This window comes from Phyllopteryx taeniolatus, chromosome 16 (assembly GCF_024500385.1).
Source record: "Phyllopteryx taeniolatus isolate TA_2022b chromosome 16, UOR_Ptae_1.2, whole genome shotgun sequence".
In the NCBI taxonomy this organism is placed as follows: Eukaryota; Metazoa; Chordata; class Actinopteri; order Syngnathiformes; family Syngnathidae; genus Phyllopteryx; species Phyllopteryx taeniolatus.
The window spans coordinates 21,019,557-21,046,335 of NC_084517.1; the positions used below are offsets into that span (position 1 = coordinate 21,019,557).

At 43.8% G+C, this 26,779-nt stretch overlaps 1 protein-coding gene and 1 long non-coding RNA gene across 2 annotated transcripts in view; one reads left to right on the plus strand and one right to left on the minus strand.

Moving 5' to 3' along the window:
* Positions 1–2,902: 2,902 nt before the first annotated feature.
* Positions 2,903–17,279, plus strand: hs3st3b1a (heparan sulfate (glucosamine) 3-O-sulfotransferase 3B1a). Its single transcript, XM_061750571.1, has 2 exons — positions 2,903–3,557; positions 15,054–17,279. Exons 1-2 carry the CDS (start codon positions 3,136–3,138, stop codon positions 15,670–15,672), a joined length of 1,041 nt encoding a protein of 346 aa, XP_061606555.1. The 5' UTR covers positions 2,903–3,135; the 3' UTR covers positions 15,673–17,279.
* Positions 3,500–26,779, minus strand: part of LOC133466635 (uncharacterized) — a 32,488-nt gene continuing 9,208 nt past the window's right edge. The window contains exons 2-4 of the long non-coding RNA XR_009784988.1: positions 19,397–19,469; positions 18,652–18,776; positions 3,500–3,634 (exon numbers count right to left, since the gene is read on the minus strand). This is a non-coding gene — a long non-coding RNA (uncharacterized LOC133466635). The remainder of the gene's footprint in view (positions 3,635–18,651; positions 18,777–19,396; positions 19,470–26,779) is intronic.

Genomic DNA, 26,779 nt, shown 5'->3' on the forward strand with positions numbered 1-26,779 from the left:
TATGAGCAAGCATGAGTGGGCCCACAAAAGAAGGCAAAACCATGTTCCTATTTTTAAACACTCATCACGTCCGTTTATTATGATGAACGCACAAAAAAAAAAAAAAAAAAAAAAAAGTGTTACAAAAGCACACGTTTCCTCATAGCAACTGAAAAGTGGTGGCAAATCTTGCCTATAATCGGAAAAAAAAGACGGTCGCATTCGAGTAGCACGTTACAGAAAAATCAAGAAATATATATATATATATATATATATATATATATATTGATAACGCGCCTCTGTGTCTGCATTTTCCCATCAATCGCACAATTTCTGTGAGGGAGATTCCGGACAGATATGCTTCATGCCTTCTGCATAACATTCTGCTGTCGCACATGAATGAAGACATTTTTCCTCATGGTTATCATTAAATCGCCATAATATAATTTTAACCCTCCCGCACACTTTAAACACATTTAAACTTATTTAAGCCCACTTTAAAGTAAATTAATCACTCACTTTATTGCGGATTCTGTACATAGCATTGCTTTTTTAATTGATCAAGTGTGGTGCAGTTACTCACCTGCACACCTTTAGTAAAGTCAGCTGTCTATTTGACTGTAATATGGCAGCAATGACTCATAAGCATAAATGGGCTTTTTTTTCCTGCTTTGCAGCAATTTCAACTCACACATTTGGGTAGTCACTAAATTGCTTTGTATTGCAGTAAACGAGACCGGAATGCCACACGAACCACAGTGGAAGGAATTCACAAATACCAACCTAGCACAATGTACAGTTGAGCTAATACAAACACTCATAAGAAGATGGGGAAAAAATCCAAGTAAAGAGTAACGTTGAGCTTGATTTTGTAAGACCTGTCGTAAGAAAGAGCACCGCAAAGAATTCTGGACGCAGCAGCAAGCAGCATGATGCTTTTTGCTGCCTACCGTGCCGAGACTGTGATGCATAGCGCCTAATCGTTTAGCCAACAAATGGCCCGTGTTTTGCACATGTCACTCAAGCAGAGGACACCCACCTTTTAAAGGCATGCGCTTGTGTAGAGTGTGCGGCAACTTCAAGTGAACATATAGAATACCTGCAAGTATCACATCTTAACATCCATCCATCCATTTTCTGAGCCGCTTCTCCTCACTAGGGTCGCGGGCGTGCTGGAGCCTATCCCAGCTGTCATCGGGCAGGAGGCGGGGTACACCCTGAACTGGTTGCCAGCCAATCGCAGGGCACATAGAAACAAACACCCATTCGCACTCACAGTCATGCCTATGGGCAATTTAGAGTCTCCAATTAATGCATGTTTTTGGGATGTGGGAGGAAACCGGAGTGCCCGGAGAAAACCCACGCAGGCACGGGGAGAACATGCAAACTCCACACAGGCGGGGACGGGGATTGAACCCCGCACCTCAGAACTGTGAGGCTGACGCTCTAACCAGTCGGCCACCGTGCCGCCCACATCTTAACAATGAATTCAATATTTGAAACATTTAAAGTGACAGTATATAAATAATACAGTTAATCAGTGATGCACGGCATGTTATGGCACAACATGGTACTGCACTTCAGGTGGGCAACTCTAAATTTCAACTGTCAAAAAAATAAATACAAATAAAATTGCAAAAAACAATAGCTTACAACTCTTCCATGTAGCAAGGGTCACCAAAGATAAACCACGACATAGCTGAGGTCCGCTGTAATATTTCACTTTTTCTTTTTTAGCCGTCTATCCTCAAATGTCCCAATACATCTCCGCCACCAAAGATTCCTTTGTAAAGGCAAGATCTTTGGCTACAGGTCTTTGTATTGTGCAGGTGTACCTAATGTAGTGACCCGTGAGCGCATATCTCACGTAGCCGTCTGAGGGACGAGATAAGGGGCTTAGATGAAGTGGGGGGCTGGTGAAACGCTGACTGACATGGCTGTTCAGGGGGTAATCCTGCTAATCCTCTGCTAGCTCAGGGGTGCACTGGAGCAATGGGCCTATGACCCCCACGCCCCAAGACGCCACACACGCACACACGCACCGACAGCTCCCGCGCTACCGATAAGGCCTCAGAACTCAAAAGTCACGCGTCCTCACCGTGATTTGCAGAGGACGCGCCGCACCCTTCTTCCACAGTAAACCGTTCAAATTTATGGCTTCGCGAGATGCACCGAAACACTGCACGCAGTATATAATATAACTGGCTCACATGCAAGTGCGCGTTCAACGTGTTTGGACAGGAAATGAGCGGCTATTATGAGGCCAGTTACCTCTGACTCATTGGAACAACACCAGGAAACGTGTCAAGGCCAAACAAAAGGCAGCTGATCCATGACACACGTTAACATTCGCAGATAAAACTGCATTTTGTAGTGAGTAATCATTTTTGCTAGAGTCTTGTGCATTTCTTAAATCAGACTACTTTGCAAATAATGATCATTAATCCATTCATTTTCTATAGCGTTCGTCCTCCACATTTTGCCAGTGCAGTAATAATAATAAATTAGATATACAATTTTGAAAAAATGCAGACGCAATAATAATTAATAATAGAAAAATGTATGGTATACTTAACCACTGAGTGGGATCTGAATGCTTTTGACTGACAGATGATGACATTAAAAAACAAAACAGGAATGCGTTCCATGTAAGCTTTATGTTTAATTTGATGAATTATTCATATTCACATAATGTCTCTTTAAATTATTAACAATAATAGTCACTAATAGCATTTCCCGACGATTCATTCCAAATAACGGAGCACTTTTACCTACAAAATAAAACATGGCGTTCATCGCGGTCAAGTTCCATATGCGTGTTGACAAAGTGAGGAAATGTCCGTTTGCTTGGCTGGAGGTGACGCTTCTTTTTAACGCGCAGCCAGCCTCCGGTTTGGGTTTTACGCTGAAAGGTTGAACCGGAAGTCCACCGGCCCTGCATTGCGGGAGGCTTGACGGGGGGATAACTTGTCGCTCCCGTGCGTGTGCGCGCTCACAAGCCGCACAGCAAGTGACGGCCGCTCACGTTACGTTGATTGGCACCATTCGCTTGTTGTTGTTTGGAGGAAAACGGCCACATGAAAAGTTTAGCGAGCGCGGTGCACTTTGGCGAGATGCCCCCCGCCGCCGCCGCCGCCCGGACGCTCACTCGCCCCTATGGAATATAGTCCCGCTGTCCACGGTGCCCATGTTGTGCCAGCACCCCACGTGAAGAACAAAGTGTTCGTCTTGTGCATCATGCTGTCCCTGTGGGTCTACATGATCTACTGCTGCTTGGGCTCCAGCTCGGCCGTGCCCGGGTTCGGGGCGGCGGCGCGTCCGTCCCGCGACTTGCTCGACGACGCGTCGGACGGCAGAGGGGACGAGTGGGACGACGGCGACGGCGACGTCGACGCCGCGGCGGCTTTCCTCAATGAGTCGGCGAGTCAAAAGTTGCCCCGGGCCATCATCATCGGCGTGAAGAAAGGGGGCACGCGCGCCCTGCTGGAGTTCCTGCGGCTGCATCCGGACGTGCGCGCGGCGGGGGCAGAACCGCACTTCTTCGACCGCAACTACCACAAGGGCCTGGACTGGTACAGGTGAGAGCGCTTCTCATTCCAGATCACGCAAAATAGATCTATAGATTGGTCTCGTGGGCTCGAGAAAGACATCAAAGCTCATAGGGGGGGGGGGGGAAAAAAAAAAAAAAAAGGAAACTTACAAAAAAGGAAACAAACAACAACAAACCTCAAGAAAATGGAAAACTGTGTATGGCCCTCAGATAAAACATTTTCCTCTCTCTTTCTCTACCTATCTATCATTTTGTATCTATTATATCTTTCTCACATATCTACATATACATACTATCCTATTTATCTACCCTATTTATCATACTGTCACGCGCTTAATGTCAGCACACTTTAAAAATGTCGGGGGGGGAAAAAAATCCTTTAGATTGCAGATATGGCGCATCTATCGATCGCCATCCGTCCATCTTTGAGTCGAGCAACGGATGTTAATGACTTACGGGGCTCAACTGGCAGATAATGTTTTATTTGCTAATCAAATGAAGGCGTTAGATGCTGCGTTTTGCAGGATGCGGTGATGGCGTAAGGTTGAAAAGTACGCCGTCGTTGCGTAAGCGAGATTGTGACGTCAAACTCCCCCCCCCCCCCCCCCCCCCCCCCCAACGTCTCCGGCCTCTATCGGGATTATTTACACAGTGATAGCGTGTAAAGTATTTGCGTGACCTTGCAACATTTGTACGGCATCCGATCCAATACAAAGAAGAAGAAAAAAAAAAGTACTAACAATTTGTTGCATGATTACCATTGAGTGCAGCGTGCAGTTTATAGCTCGACTCAAGCAGATGAATCCGCGCTTCGTATTGATCCGTCGTCAGCCATTTGTTTTCATCTTCGGGCCCGAGCGGACGCGAGAAATCCGATCAGGGATCAGCTGCGGCCCTTTTAACTGGCTCGCACTATGCAAACATTCGCGTGGAACTCGCTTCTCTTTCGAGAAACAAAGTCGGATGTGTCGAAGGCGCCTTCGAGAGCGCAGGGGTTAAGAGGCGAGCCGTGCCCCGTTTCAAAGCGGGCCGCAACCGTGGAAGCGCGGCACTGTTCAAAAGGATGACTTTGCACTCGAGCGGTTTTTGGGACTCTCCGGAAACTTCGAGAACATTTTGGGACCATCGGTCTTTGAAGGGTTCCGCTCTTTGTCAACTGAGCAACGTGATCTTTTTTCATGGCAAATCCTCGAAATCTCCAACTCAAATCTTGAACTTTATTTTCTAATTGAAAATCGATTGCACTTTTTTCAGACAGTACAAATCTCGTTCAAAAACACAAACCAAACTTTCCCCCCCCCCCCCCAACGTTGCATGATGTTACAGCGCATTTTGACTTCATCCAGAAATTTCACCCCGAAAGCCGAAGATCCCGCATCACTTCTTTGTGAGTAGCGTGGACAACTTTTTCCGAAGTTTGAATTTTGTCACGATGACTTTGAGGCACGTCAGTGTCCACGGACAAACGGACTTGGGAAGAGCTAGCGGTGTGCCGGGCGGGCCCTTCGTCCCCCCCGCGGTGGCATTGAGTCGCGCCGGGGCTGCGATCGGTGCGTCCGCGCCGCCGGAGGTACGCGCGGCGGGACGGCGACCACGCCGAAGCTCGTCGATCGCTTCGACCTCCTCCTCGCCCACACCCCCCCCCCCCTCCCTTTGTCTTTTCAAATCAAGCTCTTCTTCCTTCGATGTGACTTAATTGCTCAAATCATGTTTTAGGCCGTGAGGATCCACACGCAGAACAATGAACGGCCTTCGTGCCAACTCGCTGAGGATGGGCTAATCCTCCTCTCGGCCCCTCGGGGGAAGCTCACCGGCAGCCAGTGGCAGATAGAGGGCAGTACATTTAGAAAAGCGTAACGGCATTATGGAGCTCAATGAAAGGGGACTCCAGAGAACCCCCGAGGTCTGCATTAACCCCGACAATAAAGGAGAAGACAATTAGTGTGAAACATGTTTTGGCTGCCTTCACTTTGCATGCAAATGGGCTCAGGAGGGTGAAAGTGCCCTTTGACGACAGTCGGCGGGGGGGCGCAGAGATGGGGGGCCTTCGCCGGGATGGCCCCGAGAAAAGACGCTTCCGAGCTTTCGGGGAGTTTTGACTTCGGCAGATCTCTGGGATGCGAAGTTTCCAAAGAGCAGAGCGAACCGAAGAGTTCATCGCCGTCCACTCAACCGACCGGTGGCCGTTTTCGCTTGCTCAGCACTTTCGCCAGCACTAAAGTGAAATGGTGGAAATGGGAGCCAGCTCTCCATGTGAACTTTGTCAGCATTTTGACTGAATGGGTTTCGCACGTTCCCCTGAAATAATCTCCACGAGCATTACAACCATTAAAAACAGACCCCGCTCCATCCTTTCCCAGAACCGAGCGCCGCCGATCGTCAATACTGATCACGCGCACCTTCCTCTCTTTCGTCCCGCTGCAACAACCCTCTGGGCTTTCGCCTCAAGCAATTTGTCAAAGCCGCGCCGCTTATTTCGGCGCTGTGAAAACACTGAATTCGCTCGGCGCTAACCCCCCAGAGTCGTTCCCCACATCCTCGTCGCTCTCTTTTGTAGGATCTTCACAGAGAACGCGCCGTTTCCTCCAAGTGTCTCCCACTGGGGACTCGCTGACAGCAAGTCGGAACAACTTTAGAAAGCAACAATCTGCCGCAGCCATCTTTTGTTTGCTGGCTTTGATGCCGTTGTTTGCTTTCGCTCACGCTCCCTCACCAGCGTGCGACTGCGCCCGCACGCTGGCACCACACTAAACTACATTAAACTCGTTTTTTTTTTTTACATTTTAAATTTGACTTTTGAATCGCTTGTCGCCAAATTGTTGTGTCTCTGCAGTGTGTGCCGAGCCTTGAAATGTGAAATTAAACAACAAAGTCAATCTTTTGTCTGGCGCCTATATATCTGAAAATGTGTCTGTGAGCGAGCAGTTGTAAATTTGGGCAATTTGAACAACAGAATGTGGCTAATTGACATAATCACCGCCCTCCATCCTCCTTCCCCGCCGCCGGTCGGCCGGACTTCGCTGTCTGAAAAACTATCATGTCAAAGCCAAAACATGCACAGAGCTCCCAATCATTACAACACTTTCAGTCAGCATAGTGGCAAGTTGTATTTTTAATCATTAGTTGTTTTTTTTTTGTTTTTGTTTTTTTTTAAGTGTGTCTTTGCGTGAAAATGGTCCATGGCCCCAAAAAAAGTTTCGTGCTGAAAAAATATCACCGATGTCATCAATGAATCGGCTTTGACTCCATTGATAATCAGATTATAGTCGACCACAAAACAATGTTTAGCGCCTGCTTGAAGTTGTGAAAGCGGTGGCGGGATGTCGCTTGCATGAGACGCGGCTCATGAGAGAAATTCTTGCTCCTTGGGGTATTTTGACAAAAAACATTTCACAGACATGTTATTAAGACACCTGGGAACAGTTTTAAATTGTGGGGGGGGGGGGGGGGGGAACATTATACGTCTCCTTTAACTAATTTTTAAACTCTTGACAGAAACCAGTCGAATATTCAGTCCTCGTGCATTCCTCTCAAATCCCATATTCCCGAAAACGTCGGTTGGGAGTGAGGGGCGCTTTTGGAATCATATCAAACGATGTTCTCCAACTCAAGCTATTGTGGAGAAATGCAGAGAAACGGCAAGAAGCGGGCAGACAGCGCGAAATGAATAAGTCGCGGGAAAATATGCAACATTGCGGAGCGGCCACGCATCAAAGTCTACTCAAACGCTAATTGATGTTAACGACGTCATCTTCACGAAACTTACAGTAAGATCATCTTTAATACTGCACAAGGAACTCATAACATGCATTAAGACGACACACTTTAATACATCTGAGAGACCGTTTACGTGCAAGCCGTAGGTGCTGCTGTTTTGGTCAGCAGCGTTGTTCAATTGGGCTCCACAGTTTGTTTGTTTGCCTGGTGTTTGTCTCAAAACGTCAACGTTAATATTGTTAATATTAACAGTTCACGCTACAAATTGCAATAAAGAGATGGATCTCTCAACTTTGATCTCTTGGGGAAAAGTCAATATTTCACAACTGATTAAGTGCTTGGCCGAAGAAAAATAACAGCTGATTTTGTTTTCAATCCTTGACGTACAGTAATAGTGATGCCATCTCACTGAGCTTTGTTTTCCTGTTTTTTTTTTTTTTTTATAATAACTGTGTATGCACGCCCCTGAGCATTCCCACAATAATGTCGCTGTGACTGAAACTGGAACACATTTTGTGTTCTTTGCCGTTTGATGGCATACTGCCTCTCGAGTCCAAACATGCATGCATGCATTTCAGCCACGCTGCAGTCTTTCACGCGGCGATCGCACACAATTGGCGTAACAGACGGCTAGCCACCGCTGCCTTTGAAGCGGAGGACGCACGTAGCGACAATCGGGCTAAATTTGAGCTTTTCGGTACAGTCGGTACAGGCCGGTCTGATGTCACTGAAAGATTATCCCGAGCTATTATCTTGTGGTGTGGAATCGTATTAAACCTGTTCAATATTCACGATCACAAAATCCTCGTGTGTGTGTGGTCAACACCAACTAGAGCCAATCCACGGACTCAGTGAAGTGACGTGGAACGAAGCGATAGACAATTATGAAGCAACCTGAAGATGGCGCTGTTGCCAGAAACAAATAGAGTCCGTGTGGAAGATGATCCCTGCGAAGCTTCGAGGCAGTTTTGCATCAACCTTTCGATGTAATCAAATTATTGGAGTTACTCGAGTGCACCAACTTACGAGATGCTTGAGTTGCGAACCATCGCTTGGTGGATTTTTCTGCTTTTACAACCCCAATTCCGATGAAGTTGGGACGTTGTGTTAAAATTAAATAAAAACAGATTTGTGAATCATGTTCAACCTCTATTTAATTGAATACACTACAAAGACAAGATATTGAATGTTCAAACGGATCAACTTTATTGTTTTTAGCAATGTGCTAACGCAAGGCTGACACTTGTTACAGCTCCTACGACTAAAGCAGTGCATAATAATTGAGGCTGTGCTCTATTTATACTGCTGCTCATGAGAAGATCTCGCACGCAGCGTAACGTGACAACAGTCGATTGTCGGCGGGATATGACGGACGGTCTCCCTGGATCGTTTGATTCGAGTCTGGAACTTGTCTCGCTCTCAATTGCTTCGATTATGCCAAGTGGCCACATACCAGCACCTCTCAAACTTTTCTTGGAGGCGAGATGCGATTCCCACACTCAACCCCTCGCGGTGCTTCAACAAGTATAAGATTACAACTCGTCGGGACATTAGATAACGCTCTGGATTTTGTTTTTGCCGAGGTTTGCTGTCACACGAGGGGTGGGGTGACTGGAAAGCAAAAGCCAATTAAGAGTCAGTCAGGCAGAACACGCGGTGGAGAAAACCAAAGTCATGCTCGAAATGTGAACATACTAGTCTGGATTTACACTACACCGTCCAAATTTCGTGTCACTCAGAGAAACTGGTGGTAAGGACAAATGCTTTCTTGTTTTCCAGGGGGCACAACTGGGTGAATTTTGAAACGAAGAGTTGGCTATTGTGAGCTCAGGTTAGCGCAGGGTCTCGACTGGCTAACCGTTAGCCAGTTTGCAGGTTGAGTGAGTGTTACGAATGTGCTTCTTTTGTGTTTATTTTGTTCAATAAAGAGACTGAATGTGAACAACGACTCTATCATTGACCACTCGTGGGGGCATGACAATACGTTCTAACTAGGCTATATTAAATTAGCTAACATCGATATTAGGGGTGGTAGCCTCTATTAAATTAGCTAACACAAGGTATCATGTTTTCGCGATCGCAGATGTGCTGTTGCGGTGCGTTAGTTCTGCTTTGCAGTAGACACATTACGCTATATCCTTTTTAAGTGTGAATTGATCCCAAACTTTGGACGTTCGCTGGCTTTTACATACTCGTTCCTCCTGGCTCACCGCCACTGCGCCAATTGATTTCTGCTTTCTATAAGGAGTGGTGCGTGAGGCTGTGTAAGAAAATGATCACTGCGAAGCTTCAAAGCAGAGATTTGGCTTCAGCTTTTTTAAAAATGTATTCAATTAATCGTTTCGGCTCTAGTTAAGGCCCTAATTAAATATTTTGTAAAAATGGTACAAAGAAGCGGAAAACCAGCCCAGAATTTGGGCGCATGAGTCGTTTCAGGTGTTTTGTGAATATAAACGCCACCATATCAGATATAAATAGTCAAAAAGAAAATCAAGATAAAGGCCTTAAATCAGCGTTGGGCACTTGGACTTGAAGTGCAAATACGGCCTAAGTCACTACTGGTGGCATCAGCACACAGCAGCTACGTAAAGTCCTACCTTTGAACCTGCCCTCCTGATTGCGCTCAATGCAAACAAAGGCTTCCCAAACGCAGTGGCTGCTTTCATGGCTACACCTGACTGCGGGCGAGACTAAACAGCCACATCACATAACAAAGCCACTCCTCGCCATGTCTGTCGTCTGCACTCTATAACGTCATCCTCAGTACTCTTATTGCTTTACTCCTTCTCTTAACTGCCTTCCTTCGTTATCTCGCAGTCCTTCAAGGATCCTCGGGACCGTTAAGAGAGTGAAGGATGTTTATGTGCGAGCATCCACACAGACTGGCAACAGCACATAAACTAAAGGTAGCAGTAAGTCTCGGCGAGGCGCACAGTTCTTCCTTAACGTCCCTAAATGGAATCAAAATAAGAGCCAAAGCCCACTTGGTTTGTTTTGAACTTTGTGAAGTTATACAGTGTAGGACACTGAATGGTCACTCCATTAGGTACACCTGCAGCTTTTTACAAATACTGTAGTATACAAAGTAAACATCAGTTTTGATTGACACCACGGCTAATCTGTGCTTCACGGGCGACAAATGTATTTCTTGCAACTGTTAAAACATCAATCTACCAGTATAATAATTACAATACAATCAAATTAATATATATATATATATATATATATATATATAAAACAATACTGTATATAATTGAATATTTATAAACATACATTGTTTTTTCTTATTTCTTGCAGGAAAGATTGACAATAAAATATACTCAAACTATTTTTAAATTGTTTAAACTCCCTGCTATAACACATTTTTCTCTGTTAAACATATCAAATTCGTATTAAAATACATTCAATGTGATTACAGTCTGTGGAAGGGGTATTTTAAGGCTATTTTATTCCGTTATTATTACGTATTTTCTATACATTTTGTGTGTATTTTTTGTGTTCAAATATGTGTACAATGAGTTTAAAAAAGTAAAGTTTTAATTGGTTGAAATGTGTTTAAAGTGTGCACGAGGGGTGTTGTAAAGTGTCTTGACGTGTCTAGAAAAGCACCATTGAAGCTAATGTATTAACATTAGCTATAGCATCTTTTAACTGTGATTTTACTTACAATAACATTTAAATGTATTGCCATCAAAATTTAAAACATAATTGTGATAAAACATATTTGCACAAATGACAAGTATATGAGGAAAAACAGTTATCTGTGCACCGTCTTTGTCCGCTTGTGTGCATCTCCAGTAAGAGATGCATAATAATTGCACCAAGGTTGTTTGTGTCTTTCACACTCCGCTTGATTAACTATGACGACAAGCGGCTGAGGCTCTCCGGGAGGAAAAAGTGCAAGTGTGTAAGATCCTGCAGGGTCTCTGTAGACTGAGGAAAAAGTGGCAGGTGGCACCGGTGAGGAGAGTGGCAACTACGCGTATGATGATGCTTTTTTTATTTTTTGTAATTTTTTATTTTTTTTTATTTCCATCGACGCTTCAGCTGCAGTGCATTCTTAGCTGCGTTTTGCAATAGATCACCTCAGAAATGAAAGCTGCCGCGTTTGAAGAGGGGAGCTTGACGCTGCTTGCGCGTGTACAAACACATAATTAAACACAAACCCAATTCCAATGAAGTCGGGACGTTGTGTTAAACAAATAAAAACAGAATACAATGATTTGCAAATCATGTTCAACCTATATTTAATTGAATACACTACAAAGACAAGATATTTAATGTTCAAACTGATCAACTTGATTGTTTTGAGCAAATAATCATTAACTTGGAATTTTATGGCTGCAACACGTTCCAAAAAAGCTGGGACAAGTGGCAAAAAAGACGGCGAAAGTTGAGGAATGCTCATCAAACACCTGTTTGGAACATCCCACAGGTGAACAGGCTCATTGGGAACAGGTGGGTGCCATGATTGCGTAGAAAAGGAGCTTCCCTGAATTGCTCAGTCATTCACAAGCAAAGATTGGGCAAGGTTCACCTCTTTGTGAACAAGTGCGTGAGAAAAGAGAAACGCCGCCGGCTTCTCTGGGCCCGAGCTCATGTAAGATGGACCGATGCAAAGTGGAAAAGTGTTCTGTGGTCCGACGAGTCCACATTTGAAATTGTGGACGTCGTGTCCTCCGGGCCAAAGAGAAAAAGAACCATCCGCACTGTTATGGACGCAAAGTTCAAAAGCCAGCATCTGTGATGGTATGGGGCAGTGTTAGTGCCAATGGCATGGGTAACTTACACATCTGTGAAGGCAACATTAATGCTGAAAGGTACACAGGGTTTGGAGAAACATACGCTGCCATCCAAGCAACACCTTTTTCATGGACGCCCCTGCTAATTTCAGCAAGACAATGCCAAACCGCATTGCGCACGTGTTACAACAGCGTGGCTTCGTAGTAAAAAGAGTGCGGGTACTCGACTGGCCTGCCTGCAGTCCAGACCTGTCTCCCATTGAAAATGTGTGGCGCATTGTGAAGCATAAAACACGACAACGGAGACACCGGACTGTTGAACGGCTGAAGCTGTACATCAAGCAAGAATGGGAAATAATTCCACCACCAAAGCTTCAACAATTACTGTCCTCAGTTCCCAAACGTTTATTGAATGTTGTTCAAAGAAAAGGTGATGTAACACAGTGGTAAACGTGACCCTGTGCCAGCTTTTTTGGACGGTGTTGCAGCCATAAAATTCAAAGTTAATGATTATTTGCTAAAAACAATAAAGTTTATCAGTTTGAACATTTAATATCTATGCAGTGTATTCAATTAAATATAGGTTGAATATGATTCGGAAATGTTTTTATTTATGTTTAACACAATGTCCCAACTTCGTTGGCATTGGGGTTGTAAATGACGGTAATCACCTTAACGACGTGCCACCACTCCTTTCCCTGTTGATCATCAGCTTACTATCAAAACATTTAAGTACCATTTTTTGACAATTAAAGCCATAATATGATGATGTAATGCTTCAAAAATCTGGCACACTGGATTATTGTAACAATAAAATCATGCTCTGATCAGCAGGTAAAACGTACACCACAAAGGTATTTGAAATTCTGTTTTTTGTGAAACTAACCCTGTCTTGTCATACTAATCACTGAAGAATGGGGGAAAAGAAAATATTTTTTTTCCTGGTGAAAGAAGATAGTCCACTCTTTCTTTTGGTAGTTGTGGTTCTATATTGTCACAACACAATATTCTGTTGATTTGAAAATGCTCTTAAACGGCTGGCAATGTGGGAAACTGCTTTGAAAACGGATGGCTTTGAATGCATCAAATAAGACCATGGGCGGGAATATCTCGTTTCTCCAAATCTGTTGAATCATCATTGCTAATGGAAGATCCGCAAGATCTCAATGAATCAAATTCTCAACCGCAACAAATGCAACAACAAATGAGCCTGTTTGATAAAGTGAGGAGTATCTGGAGTAAAAGGTCAGCAGAAAAATAAAGTAGAAGATACAGCACCTGAAAAAAATCTACAGTAACCAAGTATTTGTACTTAATTACCTCCCACCACTGCTATTAGAAAGTGAAACTTCAGATCACTTTTTGTTGATCTGCCTCCCTGCTCTCGTACCACGGACGAGCCAGCCAGCCACTCTGGCCCCAATGCACCAACGTGTTTGGCTTAAACCTAATCCCCCTTGTATCAGTTTAGCCATTATCCAGTCAGGGCTGCAGTTAACAACTTGAGGCATCCAGGGTCAAGACGAACACACTGTCACGATACTAAACAGCTCTGAAGGTTTGCCTGCACGTCTTCTACAAATCTCAACAATCTTCCCACGGAATTACAAAGAAATACGAGACGAGAAGGTCCAGTCGCAGTCACCTGTTTTGGCGTGACATTAAAGAGCGTCAAGCCGCCTATTCAGGGCTAAATCGTCCTTTGTGCGCGGTAATGAAGGTGCGCGGTATTTGAATGTGAGATCTGGAAGATGGTTGAGGTTGCACGCCAGATTAAATGCAGCAGCGGGAGATGCGTGGCGCTCATACGCGAGGCCTTGTCATTCCAACGAACACTCACGTGCTCCGTCAATGCTGGCCACCACGGCTTCATTTGTCTTCTCGAGAACGGCGAGCTCGCTGCAGCCTCGTGCTTTTATGCCTCTCGTGGAGCGAAGCGGTCAGAGTTCGTCTTCTGAATTTGAACACATTGGTCCCTTCCGAGGTTCAACGGGGTGATACTCTTTCTTGAAAAGTGCTGCTTTGATGTCCTTGAAACTAAACTTGTACAGCTGGGAACAACTTTTTGACTCTAGAATAGCTACAAACAGTTACTTTGGAGTCGAATATTTAGTCCTCAAGAAGGAAATCAGTGTCGATTGTAACTTGAGGGACAGTGGGAAATCGATTGCTACTGGATGTCTATTTCTGGTCTATCTCTTAGGGGAAAAAAAGTAGATGGTTGTACAGTTAGTAAACGGGTCGTCATTGGGGTGGCACCCTTAGAATGTTATGCTTTTGTACCCTTGATACTTGACATTAACTGCTTAGGAACAGTTTTTTTTCCCCCTTCTTGACACTTGACTTTAACAGCTTGGAAAAATACCCCAAACCTATTTGTTTCTGCAAAGAGGTATACTTACCTCGGAATCTAAATAGCGTAAGTGGCCTTTAAGGGGGCGGGGGACAATTGTGTTGCTTGTACCTTGAGACACAGAATTGTCTCACAATGTCTATTTCTGACATACTCTTGGGAAAAAGTAACTTGTTGTACCTACGCGAGTACAATGGCTTCTTAACTGCTTTTATACCCTCGACATTTGACTTTCATAGACTGAGAACATACCTGGAAAAGGTGCAAACACTTTATATTGGAGTGGAAATAATTAGACAGAAATTGACCCATTGTGCCAGAAACAAAGTAGGTTGTTTTAAGGCAGTACAATGGCTTGTCATTGGGTAGCACAGTGCTACTGCTTTTGTACCCTTGACACTTGACTTCTAAAGTTTGGGAGCATTTGTGGAAAAAGTAAAAATAGTTATGCTGGACTCTAATAATTAGCCTTAAGGGGGGCATTAGGCTAAATTGTACCCTGAAACACGGAACTTGACTTTCGTGGGAGCATTTTTTTCCTCCTCCCTATCGACAGCTGATTTAGGGCAAAAGGCACCTTGGACTGCTCACCGGTCAATCGCAAGCCAATTGTTATCGGGGCATCGATCGGAAATGGAGCCCAGGGCAGTTAGCTACGTGAAGCGCTATGCTATCAATGGCACACACATAATTACATTTCTGTCTTTCGCAGACAATTGATGCCAAAGTCCTCCGAGGGTCAGCTGACCATGGAGAAGACGCCCAGCTACTACATCACCAAGGAGGTCCCCGCTCGTATCTACACCATGTCTAGAGACACCAAGCTGATCGTGGTCGTCCGAGACCCCGTCACCCGAGCCATCTCGGACTACACGCAGACCCGCTCCAAGAAGCCGGACATCCCGTCTTTTGAGAGCTTGACCTTTAAGAACACGTCGGCGGGCGTGATCGACACGGCGTGGAGCGCCGTTCAGATCGGCATGTACGCCAAGCACCTGGAGCGTTGGCTCCACTACTTCCCCATGGAGCAGCTGCTGTTTGTCAGCGGCGAGCGGCTCATTAGCGACCCCGCCCTGGAGGTGGCGCGGGTCCAGGATTTTCTCGGGCTCAGGCGAGTGGTCACCGAGAAGCATTTCCACTTTAACCCAGCAAAGGGCTTCCCTTGCCTAAAGAGACCAGAGGGCCACAGCAAACCTCACTGCCTGGGCAAAACCAAAGGCAGAACCCATCCTAACATTGATCCGGGGGTGGTGCAGAGACTACGGGAGTTCTACAAACCATTTAACAGGAAGTTTTACCAGATGACGGGTCATGACTTTGGCTGGGACTGAGAAGAAGACGAGAGCAGCAAGGCTAGTTCATTGACTTTCGTGTGTGTGTATTTTTATTTTTTATAGAGTTATATCATCCAGAAGGTGTAGAGAGTATATTTGCCAGCTATGTATAGAGTTCAGAAGTTTATTTTATGATAATTTATTGCTATTATATGAAATTCCTAAGCTGTGTAAGCAGGTTTACTCTCGATCAGGGATCCTCACACTGTAGTGCGTGCACCCCTGAGGGTGACTGTTTTGTTTCATTATTTTACCTTCCATTGCATTTTGCCCCAAGTAAAAAGGTTAAATACATTCATTTCTTTACAAAAAATAAAAACAATAATAATATTGGAGGGTATGTACAGTACCCTAAATGCAACTTCGCTGCTGCCGGTCGTCCCGTCAAATCAACCATCCAGCTCTGGCATCTAATTGTGGCACGTAAATTACATATTGTAGAAATATTCTGTCAGCTGTTTTGACTGTGCTTTTAAATGGGTTTCGCTGCTTGTTTAACGTGTCTGTAGGCTCCCGAGTCACTCGACCCCTTTTAAGCCACGCCCCACAAAAATCTGAAAAACTGAAATGACGAAAAACTATTTCGCCACAATTGCGTACTACAGTTTTCAGTCTTTGCGCATGTTTTCATCAATTATCTTCAAACGTATATTATCTCTGACATCACTTTACATGGCCTTTGTTTTTTGTGCCGTCTCTCTCATAATGGGGGTGCGTGACTTCACAAGTTTGGCAAAGGCTGCTCTAGATCGACCAAACAATTTTATTCCTCAAAGCACAATGTTGTTACGGGTATTTCAAGCAAGGACATTTAGATTTTTTTTTTTAGCCTTCATTTTCAAGTTTTGTGTCAGTTCTTTCCATTCATTTTTTAAAAAGCTCCTTTTGGGCTCACTTCAACCTGACTGAGCTCCAACTAGTAATAATAATAAAATCCCCTTAACATCTGCTTGACCCTCAGTAAACCGTGGACTCACTTAGTAAGGTCGATGCGGGCCTCCGATGATCCAGTGTCACTCGGCTCGGTCGATCAATACGGTAATAGCTCTTCATCACGTCAATTAGACCCGACGGATGGCGCAAGCGCAATCGCTGGAGCTCCGCAATAAAACACAGATCCATTAATGCTCGTCAGGTTATGGCTGACCTTTAAGCCCGATTCAATTTTAGATCATAATTTCACATTTCCTCCGCATAGTTTTGGGCTCTCAAACATTTCCACAACACAATGCATTCGAGGCTCCAGTCCTCCCATGTTGGGACGATTCCACCTGTTTTCCAAAGAGCTGCATAACGTCCGTTTGGAAACCAAACTGAATCAATGCTTTTATCACAGGTGACATCACATGTGACAGTTACGCCCTTGTCCATGATGCTTTAGTTGATGGAGAGTCCACCACGTAGTCTGCTAGGGGGTGGGGGGGGGGGAAATAAGCTTTATGTATGGTTGAGTTTTATTCAACACACAAACATTTGCTCAAATAAATGCCATTCCCTGTTGTCGTAGAGGCACTATTTTGCTGTATGCATCGTTTGAACATTGGAATGAGGCAAGTTAAATGGTGTACTTTTTATGACGTAATAAATATGTTTTACAAAAAGTGGTACAATTGCACTTTTAGTCTCTGTGTGAAACTTCAAATCAACTTCTTCCTCTTTTTCTTCGCTGGATACCTGGTGAGAAGAAGGCGTACTGCTGTGTGTAATTTAACATCTTGCACATTATTGCACTAACGAGCTAATTAGCACGTCGCCATTAGCTGTTTTTAGCAGGCGTCTGCTGCCGCCACTGTTGACATGACCCCTGCTAAGTTCTACACAAAGTGTCGGGCTCCTCACTGGGGAATGGATTATAAAGTGTGGCTCTTCTTCAAGGGACGTACAGCGGAACCTCCAAAGATGAATGTCTTAAAGCAGACGTATTACGGAATACTGTCTTTTTAATTGCTAGCATAGTATACAAATTGTTAACGTCTCTGGACGTCTGCCCACACATCAAGTGTGAACATAAACAACCAAGTAAATCTACTGTTAGGAGCTTATTTCTAAAAATGTGTCTGCCAACAAGACATTCTGCACTTCCGCTCATTTACAAAATAAGGTACCGTACACAGAGAGACAGGCAGCTGGACTAGTTGAAGATCCAGAGTCACTTTCAAGAGACGTCTGCTGGACTACACTTTCATGTAGATATACGTACAAATGCAGGTGGATGCGTCACCTATGCTATCAAGCCAAAGCTAAAAGGTAAGCAGAGCAGCACTGAGTTTTGTTGGATGCAAAATTTTTTATTAGCTAACAGCATTAGCTTCTGATCAGCAGAACTTGAGGGGGGATATTTATGTTTAGTGATGTGTCATACGGTGACATACGAACAGCGTACTGTATAAAGTGCTGCCCCCCATGACTGAAAATGCTTTTATTGTCTTTACGGGTGCTCGCTTTTTCCACAATCTGGGCTCTACTTCCACAAGTAGGATCTGCTCGCCTCGTCGCTGCACCCAAGCCGTGCTTGTCTTGGGAACGAAAGTCAGACTCACCACTGCCCCAGCAGTATACAGTATTCTTGATCCTAAAGCAAAGCTTTTTATTTAAAAAAATAATAATAAATTTAAAAAAATAAAATCAAATAAAAAAAAATTTTTTTCTACTGCCTGTTTTGGTTCCCATTCGGCTCACCACTGGTACACTGTGCTGCCAGAACAAATCTTTTTAAATATAATGAAACTCAATGGTAAATCTAGTCGTGAGGTTCTACTGTATAACATGTTTCATTTGTACCCACAAAGATCTCAGAGCTGTTGCAGCCCATGACTGGTTTATTTTATTTTTAGTGTGCTCTGGAAATACGCATGTTCATGCACGATGCACCCCAGCTAATCGTGCGGGCAAAAGGCCGCCGTGCAAATGAGACACCAACCTCCTCTATTAACAGGCAGCCTTTATTTAATGCCTCGGCCAAACGCCCTCATTTACCTGGGGCTGCCAGAACTGATGAAGCCGGTCTCCCTAGTGGTGGGCAAGCAAGCAGTCTGCTCAGTCAGGAAGCTGCCCCCACTGCAATTACATCCACGGAGGAGGCCCGCGTAATTGCCGGGCTCCTGACGGGGGAATTGTTGTTAGCACACATCCCCGCGGGCACTTGTAATTGAGGCTGTTTTGTTTGAAGGGTTGGGAGAAGACAGGGAAACTAGACACCTGGCAGGCAGAGATTGCACAAATCCACTTGGCAGCCATCGGGACAGTTTAATAATAAAGTGACAATAAAACGTCGGGCACACACTGGCTGCTTTTCGCCTAAAGAATGTGTGCGGGATCAAGTGTGATCTGAACGAAATCTCTTCTGTCAACAAGTTGAATTCAGGCGTGTACACAAAATATATGAGCATTTATACATTTTGGGCTCATGCTAGTGTGATTCAGATTCAGAGAACTTTACTTATGATGTTAATGTTCAATGTGCAGCTATCATTTGCCAGTTGAATCACACTCACATTCACACCTATGGGCAATTTAGAGTCTTCAATTCATTTTACGTTTTGGGAATGTGGAAGGAAGCCGGAGTACCCGGGGGGAAAAAAACCCACTAGCAGAACACGTGGACGCCACACTGGAGGGCCTGAGCCCAGATTCCAGCCCAGAACTTCTTGAATGTGAGGCAGATGTGCAAATTCAGTGCACTGTAATCTGTACATTTGTGTGATTTCAATGATGACCAAACCTTAAATAATTGATCCATTATTCGCTTCTGTGAGTGGCAGATGCTTCCATAAACCGTGATGGAACATTCCAACCTACAAGAAAAGAAAAAGGGAAAAGAACCTCACTTTGGTAAACTTTGTCTCACATGCTTAATAAAACAATTGTCTACTCTCTTAGTCTTTTATTCTGCATTGTCCCATCGTTCGCTAATCCTAATCCTTCAGAGAGGGTGCCCATTAATCTGAGTTGACATATATGTGCTGACAGAGCCATCGCAAATCCTCTTCTGAAAAAAAAAAAAGAGGGGGCTACTTAGCGCTGCGTGAAACCAACTCAGTTCTAGATAACTTCAAATAAAACGTGCCAGGGAATTTAGGCTGGAAAGATGAAGGCACGTGTTTTTCGCGCGGGATTCTAACAGCATCCTGGCGACATGCGCTCGCAACGATTTGAATCGTTCGGACAGAAAAGAAACATTTGGAATGAGTGGATTTGGAAAAGTCAGGCCAGTGAGGTACATCATCATCACTGAATTAAAATCAAATTCTGGGGCTGAGCGTCAACAGAAAAGGAAGCTGCAGGAAAGTGGAGACTGTGGAGTACAATATCCATCCATCCATTTTCTGAGCCGCTTCTCCTCACTAGGGTCGCGGGCGTGCTGGAGCCTATCCCAGCTGTCATCGGGCAGGAGGCGGGGTACACCCTGAACTGGTTGCCAGCCAATCGCAGGGCACATAGGAACAAACAACCATTCGCACTCACAGTCATGCCTACGGGGAATTTAGAGTCTCCAATTCATGCATGTTTTTGGGATGTGGGAGGAAACCGGAGTACCCGGAGAAAACCCACGCAGGCACGGGGAGAACATGCAAACTCCACACAGGCGGGGCCGGGGATTGAACCCGGGTCCTCAGAACTGTGAGGCTGACGCTCTAACCAGTCGGCCACCGTGCCTGGAGTACAATATGAAAAACATTTTAGAATGACACACACACACACACACACACACACACACTGTATATGACAAATGGCATGTACAGTTGTGGCGAGCAAAATAGTTACCAATCAGTGAAAAAGGTGCAAAAGCTGAATAGATCATCTGGTTTGAATAGAAAAATGGATTGTTTCAGTTAAACTTTTTGTATTGAATGTTCCATTTGCACTATAGTAACTTTAATGGCATAAAGACGCCAAATGAATTCATCTAGATTCTCACCAACGTCTATGCCCCGAATTTCTTAAGACATTTATTCTTTTATTAAGGCTACCAACTAACTAAAACCAACAAAGACAACAACAATCAATACATAATCTCGGTAGAGTTAATGCTCAGTTTTGAGGGGTATTGTTTCAAAATCTATGTATTAATGTGGTTGCTTTTTTCTTCATTTTGAAAATACTGTATTTAATGTTATACAGGTTCACCTCGATAAATTTTAATCAATCAATAAATCAACTTTCTGAATTTTTAAGTTCTCCACAACATTTGAGCTGTACCTGTTTATGACTTTATGCCTTATAAATAGTGCCTCCCTGCATAAGCACAATATCTAAATCTGTTAATTTACACTGATACCTTTGGAAACATCTTTGTCAAGAAAAAAGAAAGAAAAAGATACGGCTATTGTGTTGGATCTCATTAGAAGGTAGGTATCCCTAATCTTGTAGCCAGTCGAAGTACATTCTAGAAAAAAAAAATCTCGTGACCTCGTCCACCTCAGACATGGACAGAGATTTTCCTCTTCTTATCCTGCTTTCTCCCTAATGAGGTGTGTAGAGCCCCCGACTCTCCACGCGCCGATGTCACAGTTATAAGCCACGATTCGGCCGTGGAGGGGCAATGCGGGACCCTGGGTGGGATTAGCAGGCCGGATTGTCTGTTGTCTGTCTGCGGTAGGCGAAGGCCGAGCGTGAGGATGCGTTAACTTTTTAGTCGCAGCTAATCTGGAGTGCGTGGTCCTGTCTGAGCCGTGTACAGCTGGCCCGAAACCACATACATACTGTATATCTACATAATGAGTATCATAGATAAGGCAATTTTAAAAAAGTGTTGCTATGGGAAAGACAAAGCTGTATATAATACGACACTATAGTTCTTCAAATAGTGGTCGTCCCTCTGAAAACTCATTCACTGCCATTGACGGCAGTTGAATTCAAATAATGTTAAAATGGAGAACAGGCAGTGAATGAGACTCACGGCCCGTTGCTCTTGCCACACACTAAATTCGTAAACAAACACAGTGTAACTAAATTTAACAGACATCAAGGGTAGGCGTAGGTTTTGAAAAAAAATAATAATAATCTGCCGCTCCCAGGGTTAAGCATAGCAGTTCACACCGTTTAAACTGTTACTGTAGCACACCGTCCTTTCTTAAAATAAAGACAAAACTATTGATGTTGCATTTTCCTAAAAACAAATGATTTAAGGTCTTGATGTTTCCTTAAAAAGCGCCATTAAAGTAATTCCCCCGTTTACACAAAAAAAAGCAGTTTTTTCTCTTACTGTGCTGAATGTGAACTGAACTGTGAACTTGGAAAGTAAGATACCAAGCGAATTGTGATTTTTGGCATCCCGCTACGCCCCTGACAATTATACTTAATCATGTGCTTTCACTGTTATAACCGCCCCCCTGAGGGCAACCATAACTACGATGTGTCCCTCGATGAAAACTAGTTTGACACCCCTGCTCTCGTAGGTAGAATTAGCTGTCTTGTGAATACACACTTCCCAGGAACGAGAGTTTATTTGTTTTATAGTTCACACACGGACATTAACGAGTCACCCGCTGAGCTCATTTGAAGTATCTGTCAACCAAAACAGCAGCACCTACCAAAACAAAGTCTTTCAAACTTATTTAAGTGTGGAGTCTCACCACAGCTTTTTAAGGCATTCCTTTCACAGTAATCTTCTATTATGTGGAGACGGCGTCTTTAATGGCGATTAGCGTTCCAGTAGAGTCTGACGTGTGGTCGCTCCACAATCTTGTGTATGCCCATTTAAGTTCTGACCCGCTGGCCCACTCAAATCTTGCCAATTCTCTACATTTACGGCAATCTTTTTTTATTTTTGCCCCCCCAACCCCTCCCTAACCCTTCCATTTGCAGTTGAGTATATGAACATCCCGAGCCGGTATTTGTGTAAATACAGTAATTAGCAGGATTAAATAGTGGGAGACATTTTACTAAGCGGCCGTGGATATTCATGAATAAAGTTATGACGGGGACATTACAAAAACTAGTAGGCCAAAAATAAATAAATACATGCACGTCAAAGAAAATACTCTGAGATCATTTCCAGTCTGTCAGGGATTCAATGTGATTTCCTGGTTAATTGCTTCGTTAAACTTTGGCTCTGGGGAGGTGGGCAGAAAAGAAGCAGGAAATTTCCCAAGTGTAGCCTTTCTCAACAGATTCTGTTTATTTACCATCCATACAAAACAACACTGTATTTCTGACATCTGCCACTTACTTCCAAGGTGCTTTAAACCTTAATCCGCGCATCTGGGCTGAGCCGGTGTGGGGTACGCCGTACACGTCGTATCGTCTTTCTTAATAATACAATTGGTGTTTATTACTCATACAAAGGCATTTTTGTAATTACTTTTAATTATGTGACACGTATATTACACTGTATATCAAGTGAAACCGGGGTTAAAGTCCCCATGAAGTGAAAATAAATATCTTTTACATTTTCGGGGTGTAGGTGTAGCCGGCTAGCTAACTCCATGCTGTAGTTGTTGAGCTTGCAATTGATGTGAAAGAAGGCGTTCAAGTTCATATAGTGGGCGAGGGAGGACGTCAAAGTGCGTCACTGCCGTTTTAGCCACAGCCCAAAAATACCAGGAAAGCTGAAATGGTGAAAGTCAGTTTAATTACTATATCGCCACAATTCAGTACTACATACTGTAGTTCTCAGTCTTGCCAAGTTTTCAGCAATTATCTTCTAACATGCATAATGTAGGGTCTTTAAAACAAAATAAAGGGACTATTATGGCGAAATTAAGCCAAACTTGGACACACACACACGACTCTGTGGAGCGATCGCACACCAGAGTCCACCGGAACACATTATGTGCCTGGGTAGGTGCTGCTGTTTTGTTTAGCAACAGAGTACATCTTTGGTTACCTGCCTATTTAAAAAAACAAACAAACAAACAAAAAAACAGTCCAAGTGGGCCTGATTTACATAATAACCACCCCAAGTGTTTATGCCCTTGACTTAGGAGCTACACTGGGTGAAGATCCAGAGCCACTTTCAAGCAGCAGCAGGACTAAATTGTCTGAACCGCTACACGAAAGCCAAAATGGCAAGCAGAGCTTCACTCAGTTTTGTTGGCTGGACAGATTAGAATTACATGTTAGTTTATGATAAGCAACGCAACCTTGACAGCTCGGTGAAGTTGTTAACGTGGTGGCAGTGAGGGGGGGTATTTGTATTTGACAATGTTTGCCCCATACACGGGTCATGGTCACAAAATCAATACTCACCATTGGCCCAGAAGTACGTGGGGAGGGGACGAGTGCTGGCAATGATTTTTGACCCTCGAGGTAGATGACCTGAATTAAAGCATATCAGATATTTTACCTGGGAACTGTTCTAAATTGAGAGTCTTTAAAAATATTTTTTCTCCACTAAACACAGACTAATTGGTAAAAGTGTTTCGCATCACGACAGAAATCAAAACTGAGCATTATTCACTAGCTCTTGTAATGTGCCTAAATTTAAGGCATACCGGATGGATTTTAAACCATGTGGAAATCAGTTCTGCTATTAAAAGCAACCAAAAGTTGTTAATGAGTGTGTTGCTTTCCAGGTGGAATTGAGTGATAATAGAGGTGACATCTTCTTTTCTCACTTAGGCCGTTTGTGTTTGCAGCAAATAAAGGTCTTCTATTTTTTATTTTCCGCATTGACGCTCCCTCCAAAATTAGTCAGATTGTCTCAAATTGATTTCCAACATGGCCCCAATCCGCTCTTCCCGTTTCCTGGCGTAGAAAAGTTGCAAACCATAGCTGACGTGAAGGAATTTTGTCCTTCATGTCCCTCCCCACCCCCCCGCCGTCCTTTGTTGCAAAAGCAGCTAACATCAAGAGGCCGATTCGTCTTGGGTGCGATTGAGTTTGCATTGCTTGTGTTGCCATGGCACCAGCGGGTGCTGTCACTTAGCAAGATGAGACTCTCTAGCTTCTTTTGCTGCCGCCATATCTGCTATTTTCAGAAGAGTTGTCGCACCAACTCGAAACAGACGGGAAGTCGAAAGGTGTCAGACGACGTCAGAGCCGCGTTGCCGACGGTGCATCTGTCTCTCGACTCTACCGAGCAGTATGAGCAGCCACGCTGACGACAAATGCAAAAGAAATAATCTTGTAATGAATAAAATGTTACGTGGTTGCATTTTCAAGAAAAAAACAAGACATAACGTAACAAAAAAGTTGTAAAGCACGTCCCATTAGAAGGATAACGGCAAAATAATACAAGATAAAGATGGAATGTTACAAAATTAAAACCAGATTTGGAAAATAGTCACAATAGTTTGAAAAAAAAAAGTCATTGTAGTATAACACAAAAAGTCACGACATTTGTTGCCAGTTGCTTTTTTAGAAGAGTTCTTTATCCTGTGTGTGTTTTGACAAGATTTTAGAGACCTTTTATAAAAACCTTTTTTAATTGTGAAAAAATGACAGTACTTTAAGTGTGGCGCTAATGCTCCTTTACACAGATCTTGTAATACTACGATTGTTTTTTGTAAGATCCTGACTATATTCCCTCAATGCTCATTATTATTGTGCGGCAAACGTGGGATATTCAAGTCACAAGACTTGACTCGAGTCAGACTTAAGTCGGCAATTTCAAGACTGGTTTGGCTAAAACGTATGACCGACTCAACTTCGACTTGAACGAGCTCACGCCACAAGTCTTGCGTCTTCACATTTGAAATTCTGTATTTTCCCGGTAGTGTGCCATTTTGTTTTTGGAAGAGGTTATTTTTTTGTGTACTGTGGGAATCCGGCAAGCCACCAGTACGCTACGGTGTGGCGACGTGAGGCCACCGCATAAGCAAGCATCACGGAGGGAGCGCCGAAATTTATGACATTTCGATTAAAGGTTTATGTTTTTGATCAAATCGGGGAAAAAGAATGGCAATGTGAGATTAGCAACTTAAAAAAAAAACAAAAAAAAACAAAAACAGTAACAACAAACTTTGGCCGTCACCATAAAACCCTCGACGACAGGTAAGCTAGTTTGACTTCACGTTAGCTCACCGATAGCTAGTCAGGCAAAATTAACTAACCTTCATGTCGGTATTACATTAAATAGAGAAGACAAAGTACTAGATAAAACAGAGACTGGTTTTGGACCCATTCAAAACTTGTACATGTGTTAGTACAGCTAGCTGACGCAAATACAGCTGAGCGCAAAGCAGCTAATGGATGCCATGGCTTGTGACCAGGTTAAGCCAGGTAATGACTTAACTGGACTTGCCTGAAATTTAGCAGGGACTCAACTTGACTTACTTGATTTTTTGTCGCAGTGAGTTGGGATGTTAAAAATTGAGACTCACACATGTGACTTAGTCCCACCTCTGTTGAACGGCCCTCATGCGCCTTCACGAAATATGTTGCCGTCAATACAGTCAAGTAAGCACCTGCAATATTGTTTGGCAATGACGCACGTGAAGTGAAAGCATTCGCAGTCAAGATGCTGTGATTGTTTTTTCACAATTGGCACACGCCTGCCGCCATCCAATTCCAGTTCCAAAGAAGAACTTCATCTAGGTCAAGAAGCTATTGAGCCTTTGTTCTCATCGCCACTTGTCGCCTTCTATTCAGCGTTCCTGCTAACTGTAACGTTTACATCATCGCCGGCGCACTGGGCGTTGCGTGCAATCTGCCACTTTCGCGAGGCGACGTCGCCGAGCCATCAAGGTTCGTTCCCATCAAGTACTTGCGATGCGGTCCAACGCTGACTCGTGCGCAGTCCAGCGCAGATTGCGAATATTCATCGTGTTGGCGACAGTTTGGTTCTGAGCGAACGCAGCGAGTGGAGGAATTTGATGTCAAAATCAGCAGTGTCATAAATGAAATAATTAGAGAAAGCTGGAGAGTAGCAGTAGGTAGAAAAAAAAAAAAAAAAAAACATGCACCGATTCGGGGTTGAACGATTAAAATGTTTCTGTAGTCGACTATAATGTGATAAAAGTTGAGTGAAGTTGATTAAACGTGAACGTCGTTGATATTTTTTCAGTACAACTAACATTAAATGCCACCAGTCTCTTCCTGCAAGTGGCGTAATAATAAACAAAGAGGAAGACGTGGTTATGATTCACTTTTGAAAATCATGTCTTCATTGCTGCCCACGTACAAACACACACACACACACACACACACACTTTCTAGTTCA